Source organism: Aythya ferina (assembly GCF_964211825.1).
Source record: "Aythya ferina genome assembly, chromosome: 1".
Classification (NCBI taxonomy): domain Eukaryota; kingdom Metazoa; phylum Chordata; class Aves; order Anseriformes; family Anatidae; genus Aythya; species Aythya ferina.
This window is the reverse complement of record NC_140296.1, coordinates 139011593-139032629: the sequence shown is the minus strand read 5'-3', so window position 1 is coordinate 139032629 and position 21037 is coordinate 139011593. Positions and strand designations below refer to the sequence as shown.

Sequence of the window (21037 nt, the reverse complement as noted above, 5' to 3'; positions counted from 1 at the left end):
CACTGGGGCTAATTATGGGCGCTGTTCTTCAAAGCAGTTGTACCTAACACAAGGAAGCACTTAAGCACATCTTTAAACATTTAGCATGTGAGCAGCCCTAATGAACTGTCCATTACTGCCAGCCTCTTACACACACACGCACGGAGTTGAGCACGTATATAAACCTTTCCAGAAGCAAGAGCACATTTTTAAGGCACAAGAGACACCTTGATTTGTGATCTGATCTGCTGTAAAATTTTAAGTTACCAGATACTGAGTAGGTCTGACATTTGTTCTACCAGGTAGAAAAGTGGTCAACAGAGGGATAATAATGCCAGAAGCTGAAGATAATTGCCTTCTTCTCCCAAAGGACACTCACAAATCAGACTTCTTTAGGTAATGTTGTATAAAGCTCCTTAAGTGGGACTAGGAGTGCTGTTTAGGAATCTAAATAAGCTGGAGTATTTTTCAGCATCAAACCAATTGACTATGTCACTTGGTCAGTTTGTGCCTGAGAATATATACACCAGATTGCCTTGGGAAATTAAACTCCTCCTTAGTAAGGGGAAGTGAAGCGAACTCTGCTTGAATATTATTATTATTAGGATTCTTCAGAGCTGAAAAAAAGCTATAAAATATTTATCACGTGAAGGAGCCATTGGCTAACATACAGATATGATCACTACAAAAATCAGTAAGTCTAATATTTTAGATTATAGGCTTTCCTGAGTAAAGAATCAAGTGACTTGTCACTCAGGAACAGAAAACACATTGTGCCCAGCTTGCAATGTTATCAAATTACCTGACCTTACAGTTCAATATTGATTTTAGATTCTTAGTCTACTGTCTCAATTTCCTCATTATAACTCTAATGCAATTTTCTAACAGTGTTATTTCCTGTGACATTTTCTAATCATTGTTTACAGCATACCGTGATTTTCCATCTTAGAGCAACATTAAATAAAATAGCATTAAAATGGCAATAAAAATGTAGCATTAAAAATAGAATATTATCAGAACAGTGTGCAAACATAAGCAGTACTGTTGGCATTAAAGGAAGAAATCTATCAATAAAACATTCATTGGAAAAAAACAAAACAAGAAAAAAAAAACACCCTAGTAACAAATCTGAAATTAGCGGGGTAGATACAGTCCTGTGGAAGCTCAATAATACTTCAGTTTTATAAGAAAGGTAGAAAAATTATGTCTTAAGGGCAAGATCTACAGTGATATCTCTGTCAGTCAAAATGTTGCCCTCAGAGATCTTAAATCATGCAATCAGTCCTTGCCTTCCCTAAATTTCTTCTTCTAATCCAGCTCAAAACATGATGATTCCTACTTGCTGAGTTTGCAGTGAGATGTATCCTGAGCTCCCTGCTGCTACAAGGAACATAGGCCCTTTACAAATCAGCCTGTGAATTATTTGTCTTTCTTTAGCAGCAGGAGGTTCAAGATCAGGCTGAGAAAAGGTACAAATATTAGCATCTAAGTTTTTATCATTTTAAGAACTGTTTTTTCTCAGAGATGTTTTTCCAGATAGCAAAATTACAGTGGATGTTAAGGATGCATAGCCCAATCAGAAACTGCCATTATTATAAATTTAAAGGGACTTTACATTGTATGTATTGTTTCCCTAGAAAGATGATTGTACAATGGTAAAAGTTTTTGTTCAATACAAATAAAAATTTCTGTGTAACATGCTCATAATTTTGTAGCATAAGATCATAAATATTAAACTATTATTCTCAGTAATTAATCAAAATGTTGTAATTAGCTGCAAATGAAATTGTTAATTGAATTCAACAGAATGTACAAAAAAGTTCAGTCTCTATGAATTATTTCTAAATAATGGTGGGGCTAACTTCAGTAGCTATTACTTATTCAGGATACCATTTACTCACACAAGAAGTCCCATAGCTTAATAAAGTCACTGAGAACATGCCGCTCCGGAAATCAGACTACTGGGTTGTTGCAAGCCTAGTGATGTTGCTTTATTGAGCAGGGTGTGATCCACCAGAATGACAACTAATGTGGAGCATCATTAGTAGTACCAGATATAAACAAACAGTGATGCAGGTTCAAGTTTGCCACCATTTTTGGAAAACAGGGGAACATTACGGTAACCTGTAAATATAATGACACTCGGTTAGTGTATTAACCATAAATAAAAATATTATGATAGGCTGTTCTATGATCTACTGTGCAAGTGCAGCATAATTAATGAACCTCAAAATAACTCTTTAAAATAAACTGTATGGTCATCTGGTGAGTAGAAGCATTTGAAAAAGCTATTGTTCTTAACTTGAAACTTAGCTCCTCTGAAAACAAAAAATTCCTCTCCCCTAAACACAAAGCCGTATATTGCTTCATTAAAATGTAATGTCTGCATTACATTTAATGTCACAATAATAATATCAGTTGTGATAAAAAATACTCTATTTTATTTATGCAAATATAACTTGAGTTATTTAAGTATCTGTTATGATTAATAATCCATGTTCAGAACTGCAGTTCTCACAGCCCTTCTTTAGGTGTTTCTGGATGTGCATGTAATCTCTGGGACCCTCATTTGGTTTTGGATTTTCTTGATTCTTTTATCCAACATGAAAGTTCACTTTGCACCCAAGGTTCGTCTTCTGGGCAGCAGATATTAAAACTGAGCCCAGGCAAGAGGCATTTGTGATCAATCTTTAGAGCATCCACTCAGTATGCGGAAGACTTTTTGTATTTGCTATGAAGAAACTCACTTCATGGACGAAGACTCATTTCCAAGGACTGTGTTCATAGTCCCTAGCTACGGAATATACTACCAAGAGTCCTGGGAGATGGATAGGGTTTTTTTTATTTTTGAAATTGTTCCAATTCATATGAAACAATTAACTGTTAACTGATCAAGTGGTAGCTACCATGGGACATGGGACAATTGAATTTCTGTCCTGTATTGGTGTTCTACATAACAGAGTCACTAGGAAAGGTACTATAACCCAGGACTCCCTCCTCTAGCCTTTAACCTCCCAGCTACACAATTGTTACCCTCTTTGAGTATACCTACTTAATCACTGCATGAAATATGGAATACTGCTACAGGTGGGCAGCATCCTTCCCCATGTAATCTGCAGCTGAGTGGTGAAGCTGCTGCTAGGGAAGGGGGAAAGTGATGACATAGATTGAATCCTTTCAAGAGGAAGAGCACGGGAGGGTGGCAATGGCAGAACTTTGTCCCATAGACTGTCCCATAGACTGTCAAGGAAGTAAAAGATGTAAGCACTGCTCAGCTTTTAGAAGCAACTTGCCCTCAGGGGAAACCTCAGGGATATGAATCCTAGGGAAGAAGGGAGCATTCCTCTAGTGCAGCAAGAAGCACCAGAGCTATGCAGAGGAGCAAAATTTATTCATAACTCAATACTTATAGTTGTTTCCTAAGAACTGGAGACTGTTTTGAATCCCCTTGTAAGACGTTATTTTCCCCTTTTACTATTTAGGGCGCTTAAGTACCTAAAGCAAAGCCATGGTTCCAGACCTGGAATACAGAGGGTTCAGTGTTAAATACCATAATAAATTTTTAAATTACCTGTTGGCTCATCACTTAGCAGCATTTTATTTATGCCTATGGGCATCCTGATGGCATCTTACAATTTTATATTGCAGTAGGTAAGGGCTAGGGCGATTTGGCACTGTTTCTACAGTGCTATTTCCTAATATGTTAAATTACTCCACTCAAAATTTTTCCTGGAGAATCTGCATGCTCTTACTTTTCCAAAAAAAATCCATTTAAATTCCCATTTATGACCCAAATTAAACCCAAATTAAACCATAGAGACATATGAGACATAGACACCGTAGAGACATATGAGAGACACAATGAATAATTCCACCAAAAAAAAAAGAAATACAAATATTGATTATTTTACAACGTGTAAACTTTAGCATCTGCCATTCAAATTTGTCTCAAAAATTGGGTAATATTTCCTCATTTTTCTGAAATACCCTAATAAAAGTAGAAAGTAATCAGTGTAAAGATTTATGTTGGAGAAAGGCAAGTGTTCTTTAAGGTAATGTCTTTGTTCTATAACTCCTAAACCTCAACTAAGAATCACAAGCAGCTTTATGGCTACAGAATCTGAAGAGAAATAATTAAAAATCCTGCTAAGCTTAATAAAAAAAGCCACAGTGCCCATTGCCAGCTCCAGTTTTTGCCTTCATATCTACGCTCAATAATAAAAGCTGATTCTGTTTGTTTCATTCAGAAATACCTTTGGAAATCCAGTGTAGTAACAGCCATTTTACATAAGCCTTTCTCCTTGGCCTACTGACTTCTGTGCCTGCTCTTCATGTGCCTACTCATCACATAAGTCTACTCATCACATACATGTAAGTCTGCAGGAACTATATTGGCACAACAGAAAAAATACTACCAAGAAAAATACCATACATACTTAGCTTGGTTTAAATTCTTCTGCTCTCTGAAAATTGCAGGTAACCTGAGGGGTTTGTGGTTTTTTGTTTTGTTTTGTTTTAATTTGGCTTCTTTAGGTTTGGAGCCTAACTGTTGATTTTATGGAAGTTCTGACTTACCGCTCTTCCAGTTTTCTATCAGAATGAGTTAAAATACTGCCTGCGCAGTTTCTATTTAGAATGGAATATTCCAGTAGGAATTATTAGCTATTATTAATTATTAATTATTATTAGTCTTTTGTTTTCTGTGGTGTGGGTTTGCATTCAGAGACTACGATGACTTAAAAATACAGAGTGCAACTTTTAACCCATGGTTATACAATTCTTCTGTAGAAAATAAACATAATGCTGTGCTCCATCAATACTAGAGTAAGGATAAAAGCCTGGATTGTTGTAGATTATTCTGAGCTACTATTGGTGGCTCACTTCATAAAATATTACCTTTACTCAGGCTCAGCAGTGGTAAAGTGTATTGGCCAAGTAATTCATTTGCAACCAGTGATATCTCATCTTCCACACAGAAGCGTATCAAAGCCAGTTCTGGAACTTGGACAGTAAAAGAGAAAGTTTCATCCCATCTAGGACTCAAAGCTAATGAAAAGAGAAGATAGACAGTATCAAAACACCATTTCATTTACTCCATTTCATAGCTGAGTTGTATCTGCTATCAGTATTCTGACCTGGTACAATGCTTTCTTTTTCCCTAGATTTCTGTGCCCATTTAAATAAATGATGAGATTCCCCCTGACTGAAGTGATACAGATCAGAAGGAAGTGCTTAGAATGAAGCCAACATGGACAGACTGGGACTTGCCTACAGCACACACACCATCTCCTTCTAGGGATTTATCATTTATTAGCTACAAATAGTGTAAATTAAAAGGCTGAGAAAGTTGCCACTGTCCCTTTAAAGAGAGCAAAATAGGACAGTGATACGCAGGTTCAGAATCTCTGCTCAACTTAAGTTTTCCAATAGCCACACCAGTTTCATGCTTTTGCCAATTTCTCTGTTTACAGCATTGGAAATGAGGCAGGTGCTGAATGAATTAAGGTAGAAAAGTGATCACATGACTAAAAACAAAATACAAAAGGGGATGTGGAACAGGAGGGGGACACTTTGCCTTGAACAGTGTTCATACAGAGAGAGAAGGAATTTAGGGACCAATTTAAAATGGTGGCAGTCTACAAAAAGAAGAAAGGAAAAATAGGAGAGAGAGACACAGAAGAAAGAAGATCACAGAGAACCTTAAGGCTGAGACTTCAAGAAGATCTATATGATAAAGGTAAGGGAATGCTTGAAGACAAGCGCCAAGATTGCACACTTCACCTGTTAAGCAATTAAGGGAGCAGTCCTACTAGAAACCTGATATAACCTAAATGTTGAAACTGCAGACATTTCTTCACAAAAATTCCTTTACATGTACCATGGTAACGGTTTGGACTCTGAGAGGTTTTATTTTCTTCATAGCAGCTTTTATGGTGATATGTTTTGGATCTGTGACCGAAAATGTTGATGACATACTGATGCTTCAGTTGTTGCTGACAGTCAAGGACTTTTCTGTTTCTCACACTGTCCTACCAGCAAGTAGGCTGAGGGTGCAAAAGAGATTGGGAGGGGACATGGGCAGGACAGCTGACACCAAGCAACCAAAGGGATATCCCATAGCATATGACGGTGTGCTCAGCAATAAAAGCTGGTAGAAAGAAGGAGGAAGGTCATTTGAATTTATGGCATTTGTCTTCCCAAGTAACCATTATGCATAATGAAGACCTGCACTCCTGGAAGTGTCTGAACATCTGCCAATAGATGTGAAGGACTAAATGAATTTCTTGCTTTGCTTTCCTTATATGCGGAGCTTTGCTTTACCTATTAAACTGTCTTTTTCTAAGCCCACAAGTTTTACCTTTCCAATTCTCTCCCACATCCCACTGTGGGTGGGGAGAGTGTAAGGTGGGACAGCAGACGTGTTGCTTAGCTGCCTACTGGGACCAGCCTGCAACAGTGAGTAAACGCAGTGTGTATTCCATCTTCTTTCAGGAGAGTGCTACTAATAGAGAGCTTATGCTTCCTTAACTTACTGTTCAACAAAAATGGCACATAGCTTGAACCTCTGCTAGAGATTTTGTGCCAGAAGATCCTCATCTAGAGAGAAATAATTGCAGACTCTGTAAGAATATAACAGCTTCTTGGGAAGGAAAAATGGTCATTCCGTATAAAATATTATTGTCCTTTGTTCACAGTTAAGAGACAGACTGATGCTCACCATTGCTTTTTATGACACTAGATTTTCTTTTTACTTGATCTTCTGGCACACCGTAGATTTCTATCTGCACTAAAGGGTCAGCCTTGTTAGTCTTTGACAGGTTGCTGGGTGGTAACTGATGACCACTGATGAGCTGTAAAATTAAAGTTGTAATGTATTGAAATAACTGTAAGAATTAACTTTACATGATAGCCATATAATAGCCATCATAGCAAAAACTGTTCCATAAGAAACTACTATAAGAAGCCTATAGCAGCCATAAGGAAACTGTTACAAAAATACACATTAAACACAATGAAATTAAGAATATGGCACTTCCTATTTAATTTAATTCTTGGCTAGTTTGATATCATTGTGTTTTACATAATAATTTTCAGATTTCAGCTTTTTCACTCAATGCTGCCTGTAATTTAGTTACCAGGAAAAAAAAAAAAAAATCAGTGGTGATTTTTTGCAATGTCTGAGATCAAGCTCATGAATTTCTATTAAAGCTGTGTCTACTGGACTAGCACCAACACTCAGGGTGACATCAGCAGTGTTGCAGGGTATGTAGCAGTGTTCCTCACCTATGTTTGTGTTCTTTCACAGCAACATGTAAAAGCTCAGCCTTTAGTAGGCTCCCTGATGATATTCTCCTTAATTTAGTTAGTTACCTGGAAATTTTGCCTCAGAGTGCCCTGTAATCTGGCAACCAGCCTAAGAAAGGACTTATGAAAGTCACAACTTTGTCTGCCATCTATCTCTATTTCAGGACACCTAGGAGAGAATAACCATCTGTACAGTGTCTGCTTTTTAGAAATCAATGCTGAAATGTATCAAGAGAGATATATAAATCCGCAAGCCTAGGTGAGAAATGTGATACTTTGATCCAGATCTCAAGACTAAACATCAAAGCTCAGCATACAGATTCTTATCCCCCTGTCATCCACCAAAAAGTCAAAACCCACAAACTCCACCTTTTGCTTAGGTACTTTCTGTAACATCTTGGTCCAAGAAAAGTTCTAGCCTGAAACACTGAGGAGCAGTGGCTTAGCAAACCCAGATGCTGGCCCCTTACTTCCTAGAAAATATCCATTACCCTCGGTAGAAAGCTTTTCAAGATGTAAGTGCAGACAAACAGCCCATTTAGAACAAGGGGAAGTCCTTTGACATGTCCTGTACATCATCAGCAAAATCCAGCTGTACTGGACAAGTTCTACTTCATGTTTTTTACCCCTTTGCTAGACCCAGCCTAAGCCTCTGAGAGGATACAAAGAGAATGCTGTTTTCAGCTATGTGTGACCCAAATCCATAAATACAATACACTTGTGAGGCCCAAGGTGAAACAGACATACAGAGAGAATAGAAAAATAATATGGTATGCTTGGAAATCTCCATTTAAAATACTTTGCATATTCATATTTCTTCAAAGGCTATGTATAATCTTTGTGATGGGAACTGAGGCACATCAGGTAAGAATGGTATTGAATTAAGTAAAATCAAGCCCTGTGTGGTTTTTGTCTTCATTCATGTTCTCTAAATTCAGCTAGTCAGCCTGAGAAACTTTGACCCCTAGATTTGCCCTCTAACTATAAATTTCTCCATTCATCAAGTTCATCATCTTTAGCAGAAACTGTTTTTTCCTTTGACTCCCACTCCTGATTTTTTTTTTCTTCAATCATTTCCTGTTTTTTGCAGCTCACTCTATGAGTAGGGCTCTGCCCCACAGTCTCATAGCTGGTGGGATGCCACTGCTGCTTTGCATTCTGCACTATCCACCCTGTCATCCCAGCCTAAGCCATCAGTCTGAAAAGCTTCCTTTTTCTGTGCCTGCTTCCTCCATACTCAGAAATTTCTTTCCCATTGTCAATGATTTTGCCTGTCTCCTGGATTACAGTCAGGGATTTATTTTTTTTTTCATTTTAATTAACTCCAGCTTTATACAAATAAGGGCTAAAGTAATGTACATATATGCATGGGTGCTTGAAATCATCCAGTTATGTCTATTCATAATTGGTATGCTCACTGTTAGGACACTAAAATGTTCTTGATTAGGTGCACACATTAAGTAAGCATTTTATAATTGTTATTAGCTAATGTTTTATCTCCACTATTTATTTGTCTGAAAGAAATATCAATTATACACTAATTTTATGCTAATTAAATAGCATTTATGCAAGTGGTATACTGCATAATCAGAAACAGCATTTTTTCATTGGGAAAAGGTAGTTTTCCATCTAGAAAATAATTATAAAACATCTACTTGACTGCAAAATAAGGGTTTTTTATAATCCATTATTTTAAATAACACTTATTTCTAACATTTTTAAGAATTAAATTAGGTTTTAATTTGGGAGAAACAGAAATAATTCAAAGGTTTATTGATCCTTTTCTTTTTTTACAATTATTTATATGAATTTAATATGAAAAATAGTCTTTTATATATGCATAGGAAGATATCTAAACTTAAATGAAGCATAAAGCTTCCTAGCATATCTTTAAACATTTGCATTTGTTAAGTAGCATTATTGTAGTATACATAGCATTACTCATACTTAAAGAAAATAATACCATGTAGAGTTGATTTCTGAAGCCTTTCAGAGTTCAATTCGCACAATCCTAAGTGATGTTCTTATGTCAACTACACTTACGACATAATACGATGTAGATTTACATTTCTGTGCAAAACACTATGGAAATCATGGGTTTTACAAGCTCTTATACCCTCTGAATATCTAGACACTTTTTGTAAACAAAAGCAAATTACAGATGGGAAACAATTCAAGCAGCAATAGGTACTATAGGAGTGATATGTTGATAAAAATAACATTAAACTTTCCAACAACCAGGACTGAGGATAAAATAAGAAAACAATAATGGATAATAGATAGGTCTGAAATACATAACATTAGCTTGTTTTCACTTTTTATCAAACAAATTAAGAGTTAACTAAGCTTACCCTTATTGACAGAGACATTGGCTTACTGTATCTTCCCACATTGTATGGGTTAAATGTTGAACTGTGATTTCTCAGGAATTCTGGTTTCAGAATATAGCCACAACCACCATTGTCTAGGAATTTTCCATTTTGCAATTCCATTTGCACTCCTGGGGTCTGGAAGTTTAAGGCCACTAAAAAAATAAATAAATAAATATGTATTTCAAAGAATAATCATTGACACTATTTTATAAACCAACTCTCTGACAATTATATTCAAATCAAGAGCAAAAAAGCTTAAAATATGTATACTTTTCATCTCATATTAGATGCTGCTGCTTCTCTTAGACATAGCAGTATTCAATAATGAACAATTCATATGCAAAAAGAAGTGCAATGTGTTGTGTTTTCACTTTTCCTTATAAATTAAACCTCAGAGAATAAGAAATAATAGAGTCTCTACAGAAGCAATAGCCAGGACCCTGGACCTGCTTGCAAAGTTCTGCTATGGAAGGCAAAACCATAGGATTATAAAAAGCTTTAGTTAAGGTCCATAAGTTGTCTCACAACCATATCACCCTGAAGAATCATAGAATCATGAAATATCCTAAACTGGAAGGGACCCACAAGGATCATAGAGTCCAACTCCTGGCTCTGTACAGAACCAGATGTACACAGACCCTATGTCTGAAAGTGTTGTCCAAATGCTTCTTGAACTCTGGCAGTCTCAGTACTGTGACCACTTTCCTGGGGAGCTCGTCCAAGTGCCCGACCACCAAAGAAGATCAAGAAGCTTTATTTTAGTATTAGCATATTCAGTGTAAATACATATACGTTTATAGACTTAGAAGCAATTTTAAAAGTGTTTGTAAATTTATGTGAGGAAACCCTATGAGCTTAAGTCTCCAGTGCTGATGGTTATTGATAGTATACACATGACAGATTTTCCTTTTCTTGGCAGCTCAAAACATTTCTGGTTTGCTGCAGCAATGATAATGTAATAACACAGTTCTCATCAACATGATATTGTAATTCATGAGATAAAACCAACACTGAAATAGACCTGTTTAATGAAATTTTCCCCTATTCCAGTACATTGGAGCTTCCTGTCACATTCAAAATAGAAAATGCACAAGTCAATTCAGTGAAGCGATAACATGATATGTGTTAAATAGAAAATGATAAAAAGTCATTTACTTGATGGCTTGGCAGGAAAAAAAAAAAAATGAAGACTTTAAGCAGTACAAGTGACTCCTAATAATAATTCAGGAAAAGGACCTTATTATGTGTTCTTATGTGATAATATAAATCTTTTGAATGAATGTGTAGCATAATTCAGAAATTATTATCTCCTGTGGAAAATGACGGAAATTTGTCTGTGTTTCACTGAAAAAAAAAAAAAAAAATAAATAGTTTTTTCACTGCTTTGATGATCGTTTTAAAAACTTATGTATTAAACAACACAGCAGTAGATCTGCAGAGTGAGGCAGCTGGTAGTAAGGAACTGATGTTTTCATTATACTTGTTTTTGGTGGGTTATCTTCAGAGGAGCTCTAGCCTGGTCCCATGTACTCAACAACAATTAATTGCTGGAATGGTCCCAGAGTGCATCCTCTGTTTCATCTGAAACGAATCCCATCTGTGCAAGGTATGATTGCTCCGCAACATGAACTGCTGTGCATGTTACTAAGTAGGAACAACTGGGAAACTTGATTAAAAAACATTGACAACAACAACACATGCGCTCTTGATTTGAACTGCATGCTAACAAAGACACTTGCATAGATTCTGTGGCAATATGCAAAGGAACTTTAAGCCTATTTTACCTTTGACAACAAAAACTAGGCTAAAATATTCATTTTGTCTGTTGCACTCTAAAAACTTTTTATTTTTTTATTTTTTAATAGGGCAAGTACTCTTGTGGCATAGTTTTGGCAGTGATTCACTATTTGTTCTTATGACTCAACACCCCTTCCAGAAACAGACTTAAATGCTGTTCTGTAATACCCTTGTTAAATAGCAATGGAGTTATCAAATGCATTGATTCAAGCAATGCAGTGGATTCTATAGAGCTGCAACCCTGAAGGCTCCTTGATGCTTACATCCTGGCATGATTCACAGATAACTCAAGATCTCTCAGTCCATAGGTAATTCCTAGGCCACAGTTTCAGAATAGGGGGTTTAAAAAATGTAACTGAAATAAGGTAATTCAAAAAGTCGTGGCTTTAAATAGCAGCAAAAAATAAATGTATTTGTAGCTTCCACATGATGAAACAAATTACATGATTGCACATAATGAGACTGTTGCTAAATTTGTCAAGCTTCATAAGCTACTAAGCAGGAAAATCTGATTTAACAACAGAAACAAGCAAAGGAGAATACTTTACATTTTATCATATTAGGAAAATTACTTCACACAAGTGAAGGTCAATGTTATTATGGGCTGGTATCTTCAAATATCAACACTGTGTTTTTACTTAATTTAATTTTACCTTAGAATAATTTAAAAACTCACTGAATACAAGTTTTAATCTACCTACTGATTTTCTTCTATTGAAAGTTGTAACCTGATTAAGGTGAGTAAATGCAAGGTTGTGTGTTATATTCTCTGAATTACATACCTCTACTAAAACTGTTTGTAAGGTTCATAACTGCCTGGGGTCTCCTCAGAAAATGCTTTATGGTATACCACTGTTTTACAGTTTTGCATTTTAATCAGATGCAGTTATAACCCTTATACTTCTTGAGAAATGGCAAAGTTCATATATTAAAGCCTACGTTTTTCATTGCCTAGCAGTGTGGTCTTAGCAACCTCTTTCTGCAAGGAAGACTAAATTTTTACCCAATGTTTCATCTCAGTTTTGTTGAATTCAATAATAGAACTTGTAGTAACATGCTTTGTGCTGCTGTTTTATTTAATGGTAGAGACTTTTAATGCATTTATGAAGCAAAAGATGAAATAATCCCTAATACAGAGAGGAATAAAAAGGGTATATTTCGTCCCAAATCTTTTTATCAGAAGCAGTTAACTGAATTAATTCCTGCAACTAGTTGCAGAACTAACTACAGTCTAAATAGTCAAATCCAACACTTTCTATACGTACTGCCATTCAAGACATAATTACTTTTAGACTGAAAGCAACAGCTTTTGAAAGCCAAAGTGAAAACTGGTGATCTTAGATTTCTAAGATACTATGATTTGAAGGCAATTGAGGAAAACTGCGTGTCTTTGGCCTGTATTTGAGATGCTGCCTCTCAATTAATATTCCTATTTCAACTTGGCATTTTTTATTTTTTATTCTTTTCTTCCTGATACTATTAGCTGCTGCAACCCTGAGGTTTAATATATTCTCTGCATTTAAAATGGAAGACTTTAAAATGGATAAGTACACATTTATCACGAATTTTCCCTAAAATGAGTTACTTAATTGTATTTTATACCTTTTAAATACATCTCAAAATGTCTGAATTCTATGCAAACTCCAAAAATATCATATGCAAAAAGCACTCAGTGCCAATGTTCCTATCTCCATGATTTACTTCACTCATTTAAATCTAAAGAAATATAATACATCACACTTCTAACCCCTTGATCAGTCTTGTTGCTATCTTCTCACGTCTTTCCAGTTGTCTGATTAATGGGCTGCTCACAGTAAGTGCAATACTGCACTTACAAGACTCATGAAGGCCAAATAGCAGCAAAACCATCTTCTGTGTCTTAGATATCCCAGATGGGAACTGAATTCCACCAACTAGGAAACACTGTGAAAACAGGACCACATCCTAATGATCTCACTTATTTTGTCATTGGTTATGGGCTGATATATGACTGTATTTGAAGATATCTCATGTATTCCATGCTAGCACTCCCAGTCGGGCATTGACTTTATCCTCTCTTCTCCCATGTAACTCACAGCTGGACCCAACACATTAACGTCCAAATATACATAAATATTTTCATAAATCTTTACGTGACTGGATAGTCTTTTTTTTTTTTTTTTTTTTTTTTTTCAGTGATGTAGGTGTCTTTTAATAGATTGTATCTTCAGACTGAATAAAAATCATGTTGAGTATGCTCCTAACTGAGAAGGATCAAAATGTGGATGAGAAGGGAGGACATTCAGTCATCAAATTACTTTGAAATTCAATGTAAGATAAACCATAACATGATGACAATTTGTCAGCTGTTATGTATACCTGGAAGCAAACATGCATTTAGCAGCAAACATAACAGGTGGAACTCTATCAGTAGTGAAAAGATTCTGTCAAACTAACATACAGTAATACCTTCATCATCTGAACAATAAATATAAAACTAATTTCTAAGCCTTGTGCAAACATTAACTATCACAGAATCCTCAGGTATGAAGACTATTTCCCTTTTAGTATATTGAAAATATTATTCAATCTACAATGCATCCTGATGGAGTTTGCTCCAATGTGTACTGTAATACCCTGAAAACCCTTCTTACTAATGCCAGATATACAGAAGATAATGTGTTCTATCACCAATAGGCAATAATACATAATTCAGGAAAACAGTGGAACACACTGGTTTTTAAACATCTTTTCCATCTGTGTCTATCTGAGAAACTAGAAAAAAAATCCAGCATAATTAAGACTCTGACAAATTATGGCAGCCTCTTCAGGCTGTTCTGAGCCTGAGTGTTACTCGCTATTGTGGTCCTGCCTTAACATGTCATGCTGATTTCCGTTGCATTCTCTGGGTGCTTGTAAATTAAGGCTGGTAGAAACACCACCCGAAGTCAGTCTTTTAAATGTCCTCCACATCCCCTTTGCCCTAGGCTTAATGAGTTATTGTGTTGTGTGTTTGTTTTGTTTTGTTTTGTTTTTAATCTTTATGGTGCTTCAACCCTCTTGCCAAGCCAGTGAATGGGTGAGATCCCATCCAAACTTTATGAACAAATCTGACTACCTACCACAGAAAGAAAAGTATACAAGGAGTTGTTTCCTTACCATGTTCTTCACTCATTTTCACTCAACAGTTTAAATTTTGACATACCACCTATATATCATCTTTTTTTTTTTTTTTTTTTTTTTTTTTTTTTTTTTTTGATCAAGGAATTTGGTTAAACTGTATGTATTTCTTCTTCTTACAGAATAAAACAGGCTTTAGCTATTCAATTAGAAATTATTATTTCTAGCTTTATTTACCACATAATGCTTATCACATCATTTTGAAATGGATGTTCGTTCTACAGAAACTTAATTTATGAATGACTCTCATCATAAGGTATTCTGCTGTAGTAAGAGCAAACTGAGTGACATGCATAACTGTCTGACACATCATGCTCAGCATATGCAAACAGTCAGCATGACCTTATTGTCTTTGGGCCAATTCAATACTGTTGTTCTACAGACATTGTCATCAGAAATTTTTATGAATTCATTCTAATGCTTATAATTGTTGACATTGTTCCTACATAATACACGTAGCTCTACTGGAAAACAGATATCAGGTGATTAAAAATCATCCATTGTCCATTACCCAAGAATATCTACAACTGGTTTCAATTAGGGAACCTTTCTTGTGAGGTTTTCAGGGGAAAAGTAACTAATGCATTTCTGATAAACTATCAAATCTAAAATCTATTTTTTTTAAATGTATTTATTTAATTAGTGTGTCAGACTGGAAGTTACACTTCAGTGTAAGTCTCAGCATCTTTTGGTTGTCATCGCATTTACTTCACATATGAAATAGGTACTTTTTGAAAATCATTTTTTAAATTTGCTTGCTTTGTGTTTCTTGGCAGAACACAGCATACTACCAGCTTCCCTTCTGTGTTTCAGTCTGACTTTCTAACACAGCATTTAGAGCAAGGTCAGCAAGGAGTTCAGAGACCATTGTGTCCCTGCAGTTTCTTCTGTCTTTCTTTTAAATTGACTAGATCTCAGGTAAATTATTTAGTGTTCCATTAGTTTTCTGCAATTGTGGATTTAGTGAAGATAGCTGGAAAAAAATATTTTCATCATTGCTGCCAACAAAATGCTGACAGAATTAAATTTGTGTGTTTCTTTGCTTTGAAGTTATAGCATTTATTCCCCTCCTCCTCCCCCCCCCCAAAAAAAAAAAAAAAAAAAGGCACAACTGTCTAAAAAGAAGCAGGCTTCAGAGTAACCAAGACCTTTGTCATAAACATGGCAGTTTCAATCTTAATTGAAAACACCTTCCAGCCCATGGATCCATACCAACAGAAAGGTGAGTGTATTTAAATGGTTTAATTTATCAGGGAGATATTATTCTACCTAACTTGTCTATACATGAGTTATCTGCCCTACGAGAGCTAGTGAGTATCTAGTCAATGAAGCTTAAGTGACAGTGTAACCAAAAGTGGGTCCATACTTTAGTATGAGATTAATCATGTCCATGGAGTCTGTAATTCTAATTGCTGTCCCATTGGCTTGGGAACATCTGGAAACAGACATTAAGATGTGAAGAAAACCTTTTAGTTTAATTTCCTTAAACCATTGCAGCCTGTAATCTATTACAACTGTGGATTTTTTTTTTTAACAACTACATGACTTTGTTAGTAATAAGCACATTTTGTTTGATATCATATTATCTTTTCAGAACAGACTATTCAACTGTATTGAGTAAGATTTAAGTCATTTGTGCAAGATTTAACTTTCACTTCCTAAGTAATAACATAGCTATGTAACCCCTTTCTGTGAACCAGCAGGTGACCTATGATGACTAGTCCTATCCTTGAAACCTCAATTGAGATGGAGTGGAAAATGAAAAGATGTTTTTTTAATGCTTTCTGCTTTCATTCTTCTGGGGCATTGGTTATGCTGGGAGCTAGCAGGAAATTCTCTCCTGTCTTCCTTATAGAATCATTAACGTTGGAAAAGACTTCCATGATCATCTATTCCAACAGTCCCCCTACCACCAATATCACCCACTAAACCATGTCCCTAAAAAACACATATAACTTTTCCTTAAACATCCCCCAGGGACGGTGACTCCCTGGACAACCTATTTCAATGCCTAGCTACTCATGGAGAAGAAAATCCTCCTATTTCCAACCTGAAAGCACATTCTCCATGACTCAGCTGTGGGATAAGGCCACTACAAGCCCAAACGAAGAATGAGTTCCAGACTGCAAGGATACCTGCCCAGAACAGCCTGTGTGTGTTTTGCCATGGGGTGTACGACGTGTCAGATTCATCTCCTGCTTTTGAGCAGACGACCCGTTTCAGTTTGTGTACAAAAATCTCTAACCAGTTCTGCAAACACATCTAAGGTTTTGTTTAATGCATGGAGACTAACTATTAGACTTTTAGATGTAGAATGTACAAAGATTAAATACTGTGATGCATCTGTCTTTCCCATGTCATAGACATTGTTTAGAATTGTCATCAGCAAGGTTTTGAGGATCACAATGCCAGATTAAGAGTGCTCACTTAGTATCTAACTGCAACAACATATACTGTGAAGAGCTGTTAAGACATTCTAATAACTTAACCAGGCATACAAATAAAAACATTAAAGCATGTCACTTCACAGATTGCACTAGAAATTCAAGCAGCAACAATTCAAAGCTATAATGCAATGACTACTCATTTTTTCTTTTTTTCAGATAGAGCATTATCAGTTGAAAAAGGCATGTTATAGAGCTAGCTTTATACTTCTGCAGTGTTAGAAAAAATCCAGTAGAAATCATAACCAAAAATAGAAAATTATCATACTGGTAAATTAAGCATGTTTATAAATAGAAAGAGTAGTATCTCACCATCTTTTAATTGGAAGAGTCTGTATTTTTCATAAAATTCTATTCCATTATTTTATAAATTCCTTTACTAAATTTGACACTCCATCACATATTCTAAAGGATATAGCGTTTATTAAGATTGTGGGAATATCTAAACTTCCTATGACCAAATCTGTTAAATAGATTTTAGGGAAGAGAAGAGAAGAGAAGAGAAGAGAAGAGAAGAGAAGAGAAGAGAAGAGAAGAGAAGAGAAGAGAAGAGAAGAGAAGAGAAGAGAAGAGAAGAGAAGAGAAGAGAAGAGAAGAGAAGAGAAGAGAAGAGAAAAGAGAAGAGAAGAGAAGAGAAGAGAAGAGAAGAGAAGAGAAGAGAAGAGAAGAGAAGAGAAGAGAAGAGAAGAGAAGAGAAGAGAAGAGAAGAGAAGAGAAGAGAAGAGAAGAGAAGAGAAGAGAAGAGAAGAGAAGAGAAGAGAAGAGAAGAGAAGAGAAGAGAAGAGAAAAAAAAAAAGAGAGAGCAGTTCTGTTGTCACTAGTTTTGCCATTTTTCCTGAGAGAAAGCTAAATAGAGTTTGTATACAATTATGTAATAACAGAAAATTCTGAAGTAAATTAGTGAATTTCTGCTCTCTGTTTTATTTAAGAGGCTTTCCAAATTCTGTCTCATCTTTAAGTTTTCACTCGCTCACAATCCTAGTCAAGTCAAACTGATGGTCAATTCCATCTGCACAGGTGAGATGTACCAAGATCTGAATAAATGGTTTTCATTTCCCTAAATAGCTTTAGAGGTTACATTCAAAACTACATAGAGAATTCTTTTTCACTAATCTTTTCATGCAATAATTTTTGTCATACTATTGCACACAAAATTTAGCCACATGACAGATGTGATAAAATTGCTAAGCTGCATTTCAATCTCACACACCAAAACAAAACCTTCGATAAAAATTCCATTATACAAATAGTCGAACCTTCACAGTAGCATATAAATTTTTATGAGTGCTTCAGAAAAAATATGCTCTATACTGGCTCTTCTAAAACAAAATCCCGTACCTGCCATACCGTGGCTTTCCCATATAATTTACTGAATTTTTTGGTCAGTACTGTGGGTTGTTGTTATATATGAGAAAACATTTTCTACTGCATAAAAAGGACATATTCAAAAGGATATTTAGTTCTTCCTCTTTTCATGTTTCACTGAGGGTTTTTTGTTTGTTTGTTTTTGTTTTTTCTTTGCTTTTCTCAACTAATATAAAACAATTGATACCTGTTTATTTAAATAACTGTCCTGAAATTTCTTTCCATGCATAGATCCTTACTTTCCATTTTATTTAGTGAATAAAAGAGAGATACAGATATGCCAAACCAGTTCTTTCCAGTGATACACTGCAGTTATATGCAGGAGGCATACTAATTTTTCCAGACTATAAAAAGTTTTTGTGGGTATTTTTCTCCATAAGACCTCTTTGTTCACAAAACCTATCCTGTTCTTATGAGACTCAATTTTCAGAGAATGGGCACTGAGTGCACAGTGATATGGAAAAGCGATTTCGTGGGAACTCTGTGCTTTTTACTGTGGTTTTTAACTTGTCTTCCTCTGAAAATTAGGTTTACACAGTTACATAATTCTCTTCGTCAGTCCCAGCAAATCTTGAGCCTGTTGGCTCATTTCATCCCAGTTTAGCAGAGTGACAGACTGCTCCAAGTTAATATGTTGCAACCAGTTTAGAGAAAATTGATGGCAAGATATAGCAGAATGCATTGTTTGGGGTTTATCAGTAATGAAAGTGAAGGAATTACTCAGATCTCATCATTTACAAGATGCAGAGGCCTGGAAGGCAGTATTATATTGAACAAAACCTACGATATTTATCTGCCAACCCAGAGCACTTACAGATGTTGGAGGAACTTAAAGGTAAGTGGGAAGATTAACCTAGCAGGTATGGGGAGAGTTAAAGGAACTGAAGAAGGGTAACAGGACAGAAGAAATCTGAAAATCCCATGAACTAGAGGGAATACTTACATGCATGAGATAGAGTGCAATGGTAGAGAGACCATTTGTGGGATTTGTGGGATATAGGAACACAGGATAGACACAGAAATTAAAAAATCTGAGTTAAATTAGAGGAAGTGCATCAGCACAAGGTTCACTGAGTGAAGTTTTGAAAGCTACATTTTGTAGTGCAGTCCCATTTCTGCCAAATGGTTATCTAAAACAGATTAGGGAATCAAGACTGGGTCTGGCATGGCTTAGAAATGATATATGTGAAGACTTGTAATCAGCTTATTCCCATGAGAAAAATGTTTCTTAAATGAAGATGCAAGTGATCTGACCAAGAGGGCAGATCTAACCACTTCCTGCATATTATTAATTCTTCCAGGAAGGGACACAAAGCCCCTGTACAGCAAAAATCGTATGTTTGGTATAAAAATCTTTAGAATGACTTTGAATTAAAGTATACGATGAGTTAATGGTCAGTGTAATCATTATGAGAGACTTCAGTCCTGTCTGAGATCTAACAAATGAATATTCTTTAAAGAGATCGTTGCTGAGATTTAAAGGCTAAAAATAAATCTAGTAAACTGCAGTATGATAAGCCCAAGAGATGATTCAATTCAGAAGTAAGGACCTCAGGCCAGTGCTTCCTCTAAGCACGAAACAAATTTACCAGTTTCTAATAGCAATGCAGATAGTACAGAGAGAGCACAACCACAAATAAATAATCCCACATTAACAAGACATCAAGTTCAGTGAAGATTAACCTCAAAGACAGAATATAATGAAACAAATTTCAAATGGTATGGTAATGGCAAGATACTTCCAGCAATAGCATAGCCCAAGACCAAATCTGTACCATAAATAAACATCCATAACAGCACAGATACAAATAAAATTTAAAATAACTAGTAATTTTTTACTCCCAGTAAGGCTGTTAAATTATACCACAACACAACTGTAAGGATGGGAAGCAGAATTAGTAACAATGAGAGAATTATTGTGGGTCTGAGTACACTTCAGTTCTTTCAGCGAGCAGCTAGCACTGAGCAGAGAAATTCACACAACCTCCCTAGTAATTGCTTCCTACACTACCTCAGCTGTGCAGCACTGACTGCATGGTCTAGCTTGGTTATGGGGACAGCAAACAGTAAGGAATTTAGGTTTGGAGCTGTCCTCCATTGCTTGAAGTCAAGGCCACAGGAGTGGGAAGAGCAATCTCTCAGTGACAGCTGTGGCATGATGCTCCTTCCAAGTACTGTAGGAGAGTAATTGGGGATGCAGTAAATATTAATGTGCATGATTGATTGGAAAGAGCACACTATTAAAAGCAGTTCTGAGAAAGTAACTTGAAATAGAAGGCATTTTGATGCTGAGAAAGGAAACGTCTAAAAGGAAGCCTTTTGCAAAGGTGCCCATAAGCTCCAGGGCCCTACAGGAGAGTGAAAATGGTGCCTGTCTCTGTATGAGTGTGCATTGTATTGCAATAAAGTGAGACCATCCCTTTCACTTCTCAAAGCTGGCAGCCTACGGCAAACTGCCCTGCTCACCTCACAGTCTCCCTCAGATGGCCTTGCTGTAGTCAAAATAAAAGACAGAATATATGTACACCTGAAAAAAAACACGTTGCTTTCTACTTCACCTAAGGCTGAGGAAACTGTGAGACTGACTTAGAAAAACATTTTGTAACTGAATTTGTT

General features: G+C 36.0%; 1 protein-coding gene across 1 annotated transcript in view; it reads right to left on the bottom strand.

Annotated features, from left to right (window-relative positions):
• Positions 1-2020: 2020 nt before the first annotated feature.
• The window catches only part of PLCZ1 (phospholipase C zeta 1), a gene marked incomplete at both ends in the record, with an annotated part of 48359 nt that continues 29342 nt past the window's right edge, over positions 2021-21037 (bottom strand). The window contains 4 exons of the mRNA XM_084495056.1: positions 2021-2103; positions 4876-5025; positions 6698-6830; positions 9636-9808. Of these exons, the coding sequence (XP_084351182.1) occupies positions 2021-2103; positions 4876-5025; positions 6698-6830; positions 9636-9808 (539 nt within the window). The remainder of the gene's footprint in view (positions 2104-4875; positions 5026-6697; positions 6831-9635; positions 9809-21037) is intronic.